The sequence below is a fragment of the Protopterus annectens genome, chromosome 17.part0, assembly GCF_019279795.1.
Source record: "Protopterus annectens isolate FY-2018-M chromosome 17.part0, PAN1.0, whole genome shotgun sequence".
Classification (NCBI taxonomy): domain Eukaryota; kingdom Metazoa; phylum Chordata; order Ceratodontiformes; family Protopteridae; genus Protopterus; species Protopterus annectens.
In genome coordinates this window covers 607674164-607689412 of record NC_056751.1, presented here as the reverse complement: position 1 = coordinate 607689412, position 15249 = coordinate 607674164, and the positions used below count along the sequence as shown (strand labels likewise).

The window sequence follows — 15249 nt, the reverse complement described above, 5'->3', positions numbered from 1 at the left end:
ATGCCACTGCCAGGGACTCACCAGTGTCTGTTTTATTTCCTGATATTACCTGCTGTGGGGACAAAATTCAGTTCATGTCAAAAATGTGAATTGGATGTGATTATTAACAGCAGACTGAACTTGAAAGACAAGATTTTGTCTGTTGTTTAATCCTTTTGTTTCTGTCTAAGAATTTAACTGTCTTCATCTTAGCTCAAGGATTATAAACAAAGACAAAAATAATGGGGGAGAAAGCTAAAAATCAGGGACAGATTTTAGATATTGCTCTAATATACACAAAAAGTTGAAAGAAAAAATGAGTTTTGCATTACCACATATTTTCCTGAAGGATATTAAATCTGTAATTCAAATGTTTGTCAATATTTTGAGACTGCAAGCCTCAACAATGAGACAGAAAACCACAAATTTTACAAGAAACAGACAAAAAATATAAGGTAAAATCAGGGACATTCTGCAAAATCAGGAACAGGTGATAGGTAAGCATCACCTTCATCAAGCACTTTATGCTACTGCTGTGGTATACGCGCTGGTGTCTCTTCTAGGCTGGACTATTGTAATGACCTGTACCTGTGGCTTCCAGATTAGAGCTAGACTGTTTGCAACTTTGTATGTTAAAGTATGCAGCCCAGTTATTAACCATGGTCTGTAAGTACCAATATATTACACTGGTTCTGCATAAAATACACTGGCTTACTAACACGGAGTGAATTACCCAGAAAGGTCTGGATTATCTTGTGAGGGCAAATACCTTCTGAGCTGTTATTGGCTATCCTCTTCTCTGTGTTCTGCCTATCTGGAGCTGTTAGTGATTTCAAAAGTATGACTTGAGTACTCCAAGATTTGTTCATTTGATTATCAGGGGTCCATACCTCTGGAATTTACTGCCTGGCTGATAGAGTGGGTCTCTATCTCTAAGCAGTTTCAAGCATTCCCTCAAGACACATCTGTTTGAACAGGCATTTCAATAGCTTGTTTTATTTCACCTGTATTACCTTCATGTTTATTTCTTGTTTTGTTCTGTTATCAGATTCATTCCATTTTTAATCTAATTTAGCTTATTATTCTTGTTTGAATTACTCATTTTTGTACAGTGCTTGGGTTCAAATATTTAAATAAACTTGAACTCGGCAGAAGCACAAGTAAACTTTGACCTGACAGGGGACATTACACAAGCACAGTGTATCGAACGTTAGTAGAGCAGGGCAAGGTGGTTTAGAATATTTTGTTTTCTGCTACATGCACAATTTAGTTTAATTTATTGTGTTAAAATAATTGTCTTTCATTTTTAATTTCAATGCTTGAGTTGCAAGCTAGGACTTAAAATTAGCAACAGAAAACCTTATATGTTTGTCTTTATTATATATACTCAAAGCTGCATACATGCTTGTATGAGTAATACAAACCGCACACACATGTGCAGAATTATACAACACACACCCTGAACTGCACGCTTGTGCACACACACACACACACACACACACACACACACGCACACACGCACACACGCACACACACACACACACACACACACACACACACACACACACACACACACACACACACACACACACACACCATCTCTCTCTTTCTCTCTCTCTCTCTCTCCTGTACAGATAGACAAACAGAGAGACACACATGCTGTGAAAACTTTTCATAAGTAAATCTAATTTTTGTTTTTTATTTTTAGGTATGTGGAAGAGCATATCCAAAGAACAGGAGTTGCTGTTGAGACCCAGGGCTTCACGTTTGTGACCAGTGGAAGGAAGAGAGAGTCTCTAACTGTATAACCAGCAAGCTATTTTTATTTGTTTATTTATTTTCATATTTGACAACTATGTTCAGATGTAGTACTGGCATTCACTTTGGTCAGATGTGATTGCTTTCACCTTTTAAATAAGTTTGGTTAAGATAAGTTTCTCTATCATTGTGCTTTGTTATACATTATAACATACCTACATTAACATTTGGCAAAACAACATTTGGCAAAACAACATACTTACTTTAAGCATTTGTATGGTTTCTTGTTAATATCTGAACCCATGAATATATATTACACTTTCAAAGTGCTGAAAGGTCATATGGGGTAGGATTGGTATACTGGTCTTTACCTCAATGATGTAATGTATAGGGTTTGATTCTGACTTCTGGTTATTGGCTAGGCTTGTAATAGTCTGCAGACTAATAGCCTACTATTGCTCAGTGGGACAGACTAAATGAGTGTACTGAACAGGATTCCATCAGTAGTTGTGTTAGCAACACCACTGGCTTTCCAGAGCAGTATAATTTTACCTCATGAGTGGTTAAACACTAAAAAAGTTATCTTTGCATTTTTGGTTGTTTGCTATTCTGGCAACTATACTGGTACAGACCTGCATACTGTTGACATACTGAAGCACTAGGTTTGGCAACAAACTTATAGCTTTTTGTGGGCCAACACGATGTGGAGCCTGAGTTTTCAAACATGTTGTTCTTCTGTTAGGAGAGAATGATGGGAAACTTGGCCACAGTTTGAGTCCTACAATTAGCTGGAATGAAGTTTGTATGGAACCTAAACTTTGCACGTGACTGGGCTCTCAGCCTTTTCATTGGAGCAAAGTATACTGTTGATGCAAACTGATAATTGTCACCAGTTGTGCATTCCTAGTAGTGCATTCCTTAAGGGAAGGAAATGGTAGCACAGTCCAGTCAAGTGTGCCTGGCATTGCTGTGAGTCACTCCATACTAGTCTGCAAAGTCATACAGCAGGCAAGGTATGAGATACCACCTTCCTTGTCCAATGGCATTAAGTGTCTCATCCTCAGGTATAGAACAGTTGCTATTACGGATGTACAAGCCATGTGAAAATATATGCAGGTGAACTTGTAATAACTTGTCTTCTTAACACAGCAGTGTGACAAAGAACACTAAAACAACTATATTTTGGTAACAAAGAAATATACATAAAATTGGTGTAACTGTTTAAAAAAGAAGGGAAGTTGAGGAAACCGGTATATAACTGTGTTAACTAACCAGCTGATTCCAAGACATTTCTATGATATAAGATTTGGCATTTTATATATATATATATATATATATATATATATATATATATATATATATATATATTATATATATCACATAGCAAACAACACTTATGTTAATGAGAGTGTGATCTTAACAGAAGTGCTTGTTGTACAGATCTGAAGTGCTTTGTAAGATCTTGGAGACCACATATGGAATTAATGAGGTCAGATGTCTACATCTCAAGTTAGATATAATTCTGCTTATTTTTACCAAAAATTGCTAAGAAGAAGGTTAATAAATGCAAATAAAACTTCTGCTAGTAAAAAAATAAAAAAGACTACACGAGAAATAGATCAAATATATAAAATGCAACCCACTGTGGTTCTTTAAGCTTTCGTTCCTTTATTCAGTATTAGATATAATTCTCTCAATATGTGCATTTGGTAAGATGCCACATGGTGACAGTGGGAGAAGGAGCAGGATCATAAGTACAGATAAGAGGTGCCTCTTCATACCGCACTAAAGGAATAAAGATGGTTTATCCCCTCCAAGAACTAATAGTGTGGATTGACATTCACTGATGTTGGCAGCACAGTATGGCAAGTCTACAGTATTAAACTGACTGCTGCAGGAAGAAAGAATGAATGCCCTTTATAAAGTGAATGAGAGTTAGTCAATTGTGCAAATGGGCATTTACTGCAGAAGAGAGTTAGCTCTTCATGTACCTGTGAGGTACTTTGTGAGTGTGTGTGTGTGTGTGTGTGTGTGTGTGTGTGTGTGTGTGTCTGTGTGTGTGTGTGTGTGTGTGTGTGTGTGTGTGTGTGTGTGTGTTTCTGCGCATCTGTCTGCAAATAGTGGTGGAATTCCACAATGAATGAAATAAACAAACTGAAATGTAAGAAAGGAGGGGTAGGGAGAAGACAAACTGTAGGTTTTGGTTTGTTCTGCAGCAGTATTCTACAGAAGGAGTAGAAAATGGATTAAGCAGTCTTTAATTTCAGATTAAATTCTCATATAATGATGTGTTAATGCAAAACAATGAAATTCCAATAGACCTAAACCTTTGCTAATCTGTTATCTTTTCATGTCCTTCTAGGGCAATGCCACACTTCATTTGTACCCTTACTTTCAGCCCCTGCAGGAGATTACAGGTACTTTGAGTGTGATACTGAGAAATGAACTTTCAGATAAGAAATATGTGTGTATGCATGCATGTATTTGATCTTAATTAATTGTATTTGGCATATTTACAATAATGTACTTAGGTGACATTGCAGCAGAAGTTACTTTGGATAACAATAGTGTGAGTGGAGGCTTTGGGGAACATAGAACATGAGTTTATTCCAGTCTCAGCCGTTCACACTGTGGAGCTACACATGGCTAGGAGCAGATGAACTCTCACCATGTAGCTCCCTAAATGACAAGTGTGGAGGGCAGAGGGCCTAGTGTTGTCAAACAATTGTAGAAGCCCAAGGTGTCACTTAGGAAAAGAACTATCTATAGACAGTAAAAAGCAAACATATACCATTCAGCTTCAACTAATCTGCATGTTGCTGGATTACACATATGCAGCATAAGAATCAAGGCACTGGCAGCAGAATTTCACGGCAGTCATATTGTGTCATGGCACCAGATGAATGCTTTGCCAGTTGAGTTTTGACATGTGCCACAGGCAGCTGACAGTAGTATCTGCAATGGCTTCTGTTTTTAATTTGGCTCTTTAATTTGGTCTTCACTTGTTATTTGGGTAGGTGTACTGATCACCTTTTTACTTTTGTATCCATGACACTGGCTATTGCCACAAAGTATTACAGAAACACAATCAACAGAAACATGTTAAATACACAGTGCACACTGTTACACATCAGACACATTACTGGCAATAAACATGATCTCGTATTTATATAGTTTATATAGAGTTCTCATATTTCTCAAGGGGACTCACATTTGTAACTAGAAGCTTAGATGGCGGAGTGATCAGTGAGTATTAGTGTTGTCATCTGGAATGATGGAGTCAGATAAGCATTAATTTAGTGTTGCCATCTGGGATGATGGAGTCAGATAAGCATTTATTTATTAATTCATTCATTCATGCAGTTAATGATTTAAATTCAGCAAGTTAATAAAAAAGTATTAAAACATCTGGGGTATTTCTGAGCTGTCCTTTTTATACAGTGTTTCTTCAGCTGTGGCAGGTACACAGTTAGTAACACCTTGTCATGCTTGGTGGGTACACCATTTGTAGTAGCCATACTCAAACTCTGTAATGTTTACATTAATGATGAGTTTCTCCAGCTGACCAGAAATGCTGGGTACTGTTTATTATGATGCTTACTGTGCACTGGATAGTGACACATATGTGGAGAAATAGGGCTGTCAGCCTAGTGGTACAGCTACAACATCTGATAATAGAAAACAGCTCTGGAAATTAAACTGGGATAAGGAGAGAAAGATTGTGGTGTCGTCCTTGCAAAACTGTTAAATCTAAGACTGAATATGCACCTTTTGCAGAAAGTTTCATGTGGTTGGAGTTTTGTCTTTTGAAGACCAGTACCTTTGACTGTACTTAGACAATGTTCTCCAGTCCTGTCCATTGCATCCTAGATCCCAACAGAGAAAGGAGAACTACAAAAGCTGAAAATCCTCTTGTTTTAACTTTCAGATAAGACCCAAGATTACACCCCATCCACCTACCCACTATGTGGCCTGTCATTTTTTCTGTGGTTCCATTAGGATTTATCTGCTTGCCTGTATTGTACCTAGTAAAACAAGGCTATGTGAGATCAAGGCAACCTAAAAATGTTAGTGGGGGTAGATATGAATTTTGGCATAAGTAAAAGTGAAAATGTTACAGCAGTATTTAAAATATTCCAAGTCTTTCAGATAAACCAGTTCATTTACAGTTAAGCTATAGGTTCATAGGTTGATACTAGGCTATCTGCCCTAGGGCATTTACAAGCCTAGCCAGAGTGTGTTTGGCTTTCGCCACCCTTCTTAGATTAGTTGACTGTGCCTCTGTATAGTAGGTCACAGAAGATAGCCCATTTAAGGTTAGTTTACCGTGCCTCTGTCTAGCAGTGACACAGAAGAGATCCCAGGGGTAAATTTACGATCTCCCATCCAAACGTCAAGATTCTTCTTGAAGAGGGTCATTGAGGGGCTCTGTCTGACATGGATTGGGATTTTGTTCCAGAGTGAGGGGAGCCTCTGGGATATGAATCTGTCCCTCCAGCATGTTCTGTTTATTTCTGTGCTGAGGTTTAAGTCACTGGAGCGTGTAGTTCTGATGGATTTGGATTTCTTGAGGTGGAGCATGTCCATTAATTCTGGGTTGGACATAGCTTTATACATCAGGCACAGATCACCTCTGAGTAGGCGGTAAGCAACTGAGTAGAGCTGGAGTTTCTTTAGCCTAACTGTGCAGGGCATCTGTTTGAGTCCCTTGATCCTCTTGGTGAGGTACTTTTGGGGTCTTTCTAGTTGTAGCAGGTGTCGGGTAAGGTACATCCCAAATGGGGCATTGTATTCAATTATGAGCCTGATGAGTGATGAGTAGAGGGGCACAATGACCTCTCTTGATCTAAATGTGAACCCCTTCATGATAAGGTGGGCTATATAGAATGTCTTTCTAACCACTTTGGCAATGTGATTGTCAAAGGAGAGATTGCAATCTACTTGGGTCCCCAAATCCCTAATTACTTCTTCCGTACTTAATGGATTACCACCTATGTGGTAATTTGTGGGCACTTTGTTTTTCCCAAAGGGGATGACTATGCACTTTTTAGCATTTAGCTTTAGGCCATGGCTCTGGCACCAGTTATCCGTCTCTGTGAGACCTTTTTGGAGCCAGCCGGCGAGTCGATTATGGCCCCCAGTTTGCAGTCATCTGCAAACTTTGTCAGCCATAGTCCTCCTGTGTTAGCCTGTACCTCAGAGAAATATATACCGAACAAGAGAGGTCCCAGGACTGAGCCTTGTGGGACGCCACTTGTAACTGGTTTAGAGTCTGACATGGCACCTGCAATTCTGACCATGTGGGTTCTATCCCTAAGCCATTTTGCAACCCATCTTGTGACATAGGGGTTGATATTTAAGCTGGTGAGCTTATTTATGATGCCTGAGTGGGGTATTGTGTCGAAGGCTTTTGCAAGGTCATGGTAGGCTGTGTGGACTACCTTCCCTTCATCTATGGCCTTGGTGACTGTTTCAAAGAAATTGACCAGGTTCAAGAGGCAAGATCTGCCCTTAACAAAGCCGAATTGGGTAGGATCCAGTGTTTGGAGGTTCCCAATGTCTTTGTTTATGAGTTCCATGATGATACGCTCCATAGCTTTGCAGACCAGGCTAGTTAGGCTTATAGGGTGATAGTTTCTGGGGTCCGTTGTGGCACCACCTTTATGGAGTGGGACCACTGTTGCTGTACGCCATTCTTTGGGTACATATCATGTTGTAAGGCTGAGACTAAACAGTGATTTTAAGTGAGGGTTCAGTTCTTCTTGGAGCTCATGTAAAACGCAGCCTGGACACCGTCCGGTCCCATTGAGGCTGTGTTTTTTGCTTTGGAGAGGGCAGCCGTCACCTGTGCATCTGTGATGCCAGGGAGGCTACACTCTGTTGGGATAGTCATTTGCTCATTTGGTGGGGAGGGGGGGAGAAGTTTGCACTGAACCTGTCTGCCAGGATGCTGGCAATGTCTGTGGGTTCAGTGTATTTTTTGTCATTGCCTTGTGTTGTGATTTAACCCTTGTTCCTTCTCATTCAGGCATCAAAGCACTCAAAGGGGTAAAGCAGGTTCACTGATGCTGTGTTTATATGCCATAAGATGAACAGAAGGAATATTTGCAAGCATTCTGTATCTTAAAATGAAACTGAAATGAATATGCATTTGACAGTGCCATGATGTCCTGAACTGAGGTTACTTTGAAACACATTTGGCTAAAGAGGGACTTCATGTCAGTGTGAGTGCACAAGGAACTATAAATAAAAACCCACTGCATGCATTAAATAATGTCAATGCACAGATACAGTGGTGTGCTGGTCTCTGCAATTGAAAAAAGTGCTGCTAAAAATAAATGTGTCAACTTAGATACAGTTTTAAGTTATTATTTAAAATATTTACATTTTTAGGATGATCCTTTGTGAAAAAAATAGCAGTTATTTGTGTGGCTAAAAATAATTTTTATATAGTCATTCTTTCTCTGACACCAATGTTATCCTGTTCAGTGCTGCAGGGAAGCTAGAGCCTCTCCTGGCAAGTAATAGACATAAAGCAGAGAACCAATCCTGGGTGGGATACCAGCTCATTTGTAGGTCCCACACACATATCTATAGCAATTTAAAGGATCACCAGTTCACCTAGTGACACGCTGTTTGGATGAAATCCAGAAAACTGTACTGGACTTCATCAGGTTTGAAATGCTAGCACCATAGCACCACCTACTGGCTCATATAATGAAGTAATAAGAAAGTGAATTCAGAGTGCTAAGCTTCATGTTTGGTCTCCTTTGTACTTGCTTTTTTAGTATTCACTTAAAAAGTTAGAACAACAGATTTTCCATCAATATGCATTTTCTGAACAATAGGAAGTAGCATGTTTGTTTTCTGTGACTACTTTAGTCATATTTATGTATTTCTATATGTATTTCACTTGCCACAGTTTAATGTATGACACTGTAATGCAATAATGTGTGGTACTGATGAATGTACTGTGTGGCACTGTAATGCAGTAATCTGTGGTACTAATAAATGTATTTCTATATGTATTCGATATGTAAAATTTCTATTTTCTGTTGGAGCTTTTCTCCTCGGGCCTCTGCTGAAAATGGGTATATGTAGCCCAGTCAGACAAACCCAGTCAACAAATACAAAATAAACACATAAATAAATAAATATTAGTTAACTGTAAAATGTTTTTGATTACTATGTCATTTACTTACTCGTGTTATCTGTATTACTTGGATATTTTTTCCTCGTGTCTCGCTGAAAAGGGGCTGCTGCCCAGTCAGACTAACCCAGTTACCAGATATCAAATAATAAATAAAATAATAATGCCTATCATTACTGACTGTAATCCTTAATAATTTATCAGAAAATTGAAATTTTTATGAGGGACATAGACTTATTTTGATTGATGAATTTCATGAATGAACACAAAGCATACAATTTCTTTTAGTATTTTTTGAATTTGTTATTTATTTCCAGTAATGTCATTTCCCACCTTGCACACTAACATGTTACCCTTTGCTGCATGTGTGTGAAGCAGTTTCACTGTCATTGATTTATTTATTAATTTTGTTTTCATTTTTTATTCACTTTGAATTTGATAACCTGGTGGATGGACTTGCCCAACGACCCTTTTCAACCATGACCTGAACCAGAGGCATGCATACAGTTTACAGGGTCAATAACAGCATAATACAGTCATGAAAAATGGCATTTGCATTGTGTAACAATGGAATGAAACTTGCAAAAGTGCTCTAATAACATTGCATAAATCATGTCTGTGGATTGCTGCAAAACAGAGAAGCTTATTTGTGAGTTGCAGATTTCCAAACAGTTCAATGAATAAGCTATTTTAGTGATGCTACAGGATTCTATAGGACTCTGTTGTTGTCATAACTTCAACCTTACCTTAAGGTGCAGTTGCCTTGAGTGAAAGTGCAGAGACTGTGTATTTGGGGGTGATACAGGTAGAACAGACTCTTCCATAAAGGTATAGCAACACTTTAATTTTTTTAATTATGCTTTCACCTTTCCCATGTTTTTGGAGGATGTCTTCTTAGGCAATGGTGTGCAGGGAGTTATGACTCGTTATATCATATTCTGATCAGCTATACCAAATCTTGAAGATAAATATCATGTAACACTGGTTTTAAGTAAAAAAATGCCTGCTTTTAATAGCATGCAGTGCATGTATTATGGGTTCTGTAAAAACACTTGTCTTCATTAACCCAGAATGATATATTCCACAGCTGATTCAGTCTCCTAACACATCTTCTTTATTTTTAGGTGTAGCTGATTACCTGGCTACAGAAATCTCAACGTCAAGGCAGAAAGCATTCCATTTGGTGACGTTTATTGATACACCAGGCCTAGTAGATGGAGATGTGTGTTATGAGTTTGATGTTGAAAAAGCACTAGTGTGGATGGGTTAGTGTCATATCTATTTAATACTTTCAGATGCTGAATACATAGCAGACGGTATTTTATTTCTGTGATTCATTCTTAAAAAGGTTAGTTTGATATTTGTTTTATCAGCTCCAGTTCTTATTTCATGTTTTGCTTTAGAATGAACCCAAGCCATGAGCATGAATGAATCACTTTGGTTGTGAAGAAATATTTGTTGACATCAGAACATACTGGGAGAATCACTTGTTTAAGTTTGTTTTATAACCTGTTTCTATTTTCATCTCGTCTCACTGTCATTGACCAAATGGCTTTTAACTTCCTAGGCTTCCCTTCAGTGACATAATCAACACACTGAAATAAAGCCCCCCACCATATTCTGCGGGGCAGAAGAAGCAGAAACCCCCTGTTATTCCAGGGCTGTTCTGATTACTTCACTGTGGCTTGATATGAGTCACATGTCTCTTGGATGCTTGCATGATAGAGACTATAGGTATAAGCAAACAATCATGTCACGCAGAATGTCATCAACATTACCTTCCTAACAGTGTTCCTTGAAGGTTATTGACTCAGTTCCATCAAAATAATCATGCCATACAGAATGTTACAAGCATTGCTTCTTTCCTAGTTTGCAGTGATGATATACTGGCTTTGGTCAGTCCATTCATCCTTAGCATTGAGAGAAGAGCTGCACAGATTTAGCAGCCTCCATGCACCCCAAACAGTGGTTTTCTTAAAAAAGAAGAAAAAAAGCATTTATTTCAGTTTTGTTTGCATAATTCAGTTGCACTTAAAGTTGTCTTTGTATTGATACATTTATTTCTACATTTCTTGCTATTCTGCTCATTTTCAGCCAATAGTTATTTGTCTGTAATTTCAGCATGGTCTGGTGCCATTGCTTGCAGTCACAGGAATATTGCAGTTTATTGCAAGATTTATTCTCCATACAGTCCTATATATACATTTATTTTACATTTCTGCTTTTTTTCTCCTCCCAGCTAAAAGTATACTGTGCTTGTAAATTTTGCCTGGTCTAGTGTGCTAGACTTGTAGCTTGACTCTTAGTAATGGGATTTACTGCAGGATCTGTGCTACCTACAGCTTTCTACATCTAGACTTCTGGCTTTTGCCAGTTAGGAGTCGCCACAACAGAACAATGGTCTGCAGAACGATTGGACACGCGCGCACGTGCACACACACACACACACACACACACACACACACACACACACACACACACACACACACACACACACACACACACCTAGGGCCAATTTAGAGTGTCCAGTACACCTACAGTATGTCTTTGGGATGTGGGAGGAAACCAAAGTACCCTGAGGAAATGCACGCGACCACAGGGAGGACATGCAGACTCTGCACAGAAGGGATCCCAGCTGAGAATTGAATCAGAGAGCCTCTAGCTGTGAGGCGGCAATGGCTGCCCTCTTCTACATCTAAACTATGGGTGGAAAGTTTTTACTTCTGTTTTTATTGCCTGCACAAGCTGCATTTACAGTGCCTTCTATTTTATACTGCTTTCCATGCCCTCTATTTGACAGATTTGTAACAGGTTTCTCTGCTTTTACAGAAAAAGTTACAGTTGCTTTAAATTCTACCCTAGTTGTAAACAGAGGCTTATAGTTCAGACTCACAGTAATGAAAGCACTGTGATTTGCTGCAAGGTCTGTGTTACAGAGCTCTATTGATGTGAGCTTTTAGCTTTTTTAATTTCTTAGCTTGTCTCCTACAACCTGCTCTGAGCTTTTTTTCCTTAGGAAGCCTTTCTTAGTCAAACAGATTTCAGTACGTTAAAGCTGTGGCCACTTTAAAATGAGCTGAATATTAACAAGACTCTCTATCTGCATTAAGGGCACCAGTTATGATAGTCTCCCATTAGCCCTTGATAACTAAAACATCCCTTTTACAAGTAGTCATCCCAAACTCCATGTCCCAACAGGCATCATCACTCCTTTGTCTCTGTACCCAGCCAAGCTACTTCTCCAGTAAGTAGTTACCCCAGCACCCCCTGCATCTGACAAAAAGGAAACATGGAGAAGCACTCATTGGAAATTTCTGTGGTCGGCCTGATTGAGAAGGGTATCCTGAGACAATGTAAGAATTATCTCATGCCGTCTGATGATTAGAGGTTCATAGGAGATACTAGGCTAATGGCTCTAGAGCCTTTACAAGCCTAGCCAATATAATCACCTACTACTCAAACAGCATAACACAGTATGCAAGAAATGTATACATTTAATATCACTGGAGGCTAAAAGCTCACACACAGCTACCACTGATGTCAAGACTGCCAGAAGTTTACCACAACACTCCTTCTCACAACTCACATAAAATACATAGTTCATCATATGCCAAGGTTTTAAAGCTTAACTTGCCCAAACCAAAAAGACTTCCAAAATGAGAAGTGGGTATTAAACACCTTCAATAACAACTTACAAGTAAAGGGATAGCATATAAGTCCAGAGATGTCATTGTCCCAATTTACTCTGCCCTCATTAGGCCCATCATTCAGTACAAGGGCCCCTTTGGTATGTATCTGCCCAGACATTTCTAACAATTAGAGCAACCGCAAAGATTCCTTTCAAAAAGGATACTGGGCCTAAAGCACATGACCTACATGGACTACCTCAAAGCCCTATTGCTATACTCGGTCTGATACAGACTACTAAGGTATGACTTATGCCTGACTTATAAGGCATCCAGGCTCTGACCCAAAATTAGTGGATCATTTGCAAGTCAAACAGTATTACAAACACCTAGTTCAGGGACCTCAACCTGTTTTGCAAAATAAACAGAATGGTTTGGAGGGATAGTTACATATCCCAGAGGATACCACTACTCTGGAACAAACTTCCCATCTGTATAAAACAAAGCTCATCAATATCCCTATTCAAATGTGACTTAAAGAACGGATAGGAAATAAGAAATTTACCCCAGGACTGACCTCTATCATCCTAATGGATAGCGGCAGTGGACTCAAATGTGCTGAAGGTGTATCCGTAACATTTAATCTTACACAAATTATACATTTTTAAATAAAGTTATGTAAGGGGTTGTCAAACACCTATGGTATAACATAGCTAGGCATCAAACAGGTAAGGTTGTCAAACACCTATGGTATAACATAGCTAGGCATCAAACAGGTAACACAGTTAGGCTTAAAATGTCCCACCAGGGATAATATACTAGTGTTCCTCTATAAACCATTTCAGAATGCTACTGGAATTGTTCTTCTCTTAGTATCTCCCTGATAATCTGTTGGTATGGCCCTTTAATTAAAGCATAAAGAAAGTTGCTAACAGAGCCTTCATCCTAGAGCACCCTGATGGTCTAGTGACCTTGGAATGCATGATGATCAATTCAACAAAATCTGTCTCATGGACAATAGGTCAAAAATATCTCTGAAAACCCCTTTTAGTTAATCACAAAATAGGCTTTTTGTGCAGGCGACAAGCTCTAGTACACCCTCACATATGGGGTGAGACCCCCCACCCCCTGACCTATAAATACCAACTCCAAGTTTGCATAACACTGGAGAAAACATGCAAAGTTAAATGTTTGCTGAAACAGGCCTACATGCAAATAAAACAATCTGGAAAGCAACCTAGCCCACCAAAGTTGGGGGGGGGCTTTGCCCCCCCCACCCCCTACTTGAATATACCAACTCCGAGACTGCACTACACGGGGAGAGTACAGTTCACCATGGTGGTCAAGTGGTTCCTTTCCCTGAGAAAGGAATTCAGCAGTCTGTTGTTTCGTTTAAGTGGCGTTTCGGTGGATTGTGACCAGGTAAGTGAAATTTGGTGGATCGTACTTTTGTTCACTGACAGTAGATCCATATATATATATATATATATATATATATATATATATATATATATATATATATATATATGTTTATTGGTGCTTATAGAAAATCGGGTTTAGGTCAGAACTGTATAAAAACACAATGGCATGATTCATAGTGGATAATGATCATAATATGGTTCTTAATAGATTCTACAGAGGCTATATTAAAACTTTTGTTTCAACATTTTTGAGAACCAGCAAGTTAACAAATGTATTTGCCAAATGAAATGCAGGTTTATATGTTTGCCACTTGTCAGTAGCCTTGGAACACAGTACAACAGTCACTGTAGGGTCCCATCTATTGAAGTGCAATCATGTCTCTGTAAATTTCCTACACATATTCAGCTCTAAGGACACGAATGCACATCGCTGGCTGTCAGCCATGTAGAACAGCCTTGTAGGCAATGAAAATTGTCAAAGATGATGTTAAACTTTCACAACATTAAGCCAGCCTGCAAAAATGTGTTTTTTTTTTTTTGCTTATCCTGGTTAGAATCACTGAGCTAGCAAAATGAGCAGGGCAGATGAAACTTACCGATCCCTCCAAGAGTCTTCCGCTTATCCTGCTGGATTTCCAGGCATTCTTAGGCAAACTCAGGGGGATATACTGTCTCTAGCATGCTATAGGTCTGCCACAGGGCCATCTTCAAATGGGCCATACTTGATACATCTCTCATGGGAGAGACCTACAGGCATTCTTTTTAGTTACTCAAAGCACCTCATCTGGCTTCTCTCAAAGAAGAAGATCATAGACTCTACTCAAAGGTCTGCTTGAATTGGAGGGCTTCCAATTCTATCACAGAGACTGATCCCAGCAGTTCTGCAAAGGAATCCAATTTCTGCTGCTTCTGTTCATGACCACATCTTTTGTGTCACTACCCAAATAAAATGACTACAGTAAGGATGGGTACATAGATTTAACAGTAAGCAGAGAGCTTTGTGTTATGAGCTTTTTTTAATTGTAATTGGCTTACTTTCTGGTTTCATTCCAGGGGAATCCAGTATCTATCAGCATGAGAGGACATGGTTAACATACTGATTTGCTTTGCCAAGGATGGTTTGCAACTGCCCCCCCCCCCCCCCCGAGCTTTCAGATATTGGTTAAACTTTATCCATTTAGGCAATGTCAAAATGACAAAACTACCAAAACAGCAAAAAAAAAAAAAAAAAAATCTCAAAGCAACCTTAGTGTGTTACTGCTCAATGCTAGGAGCCTAAACAAGAAACTCCACACTCTACAAGCTCTCCTCACTC

The 15249-nt window shown here is 39.0% G+C and overlaps 1 protein-coding gene across 1 annotated transcript in view; it reads left to right on the top strand.

The window, feature by feature from the left end:
• The window catches only part of LOC122791831, a 305664-nt gene that overhangs the window by 91868 nt on the left and 198547 nt on the right, over positions 1–15249 (top strand). The window contains exons 3-5 of the mRNA XM_044059795.1: positions 1688–1781; positions 4100–4154; positions 10012–10152. Of these exons, the coding sequence (XP_043915730.1) occupies positions 1688–1781; positions 4100–4154; positions 10012–10152 (290 nt within the window). The remainder of the gene's footprint in view (positions 1–1687; positions 1782–4099; positions 4155–10011; positions 10153–15249) is intronic.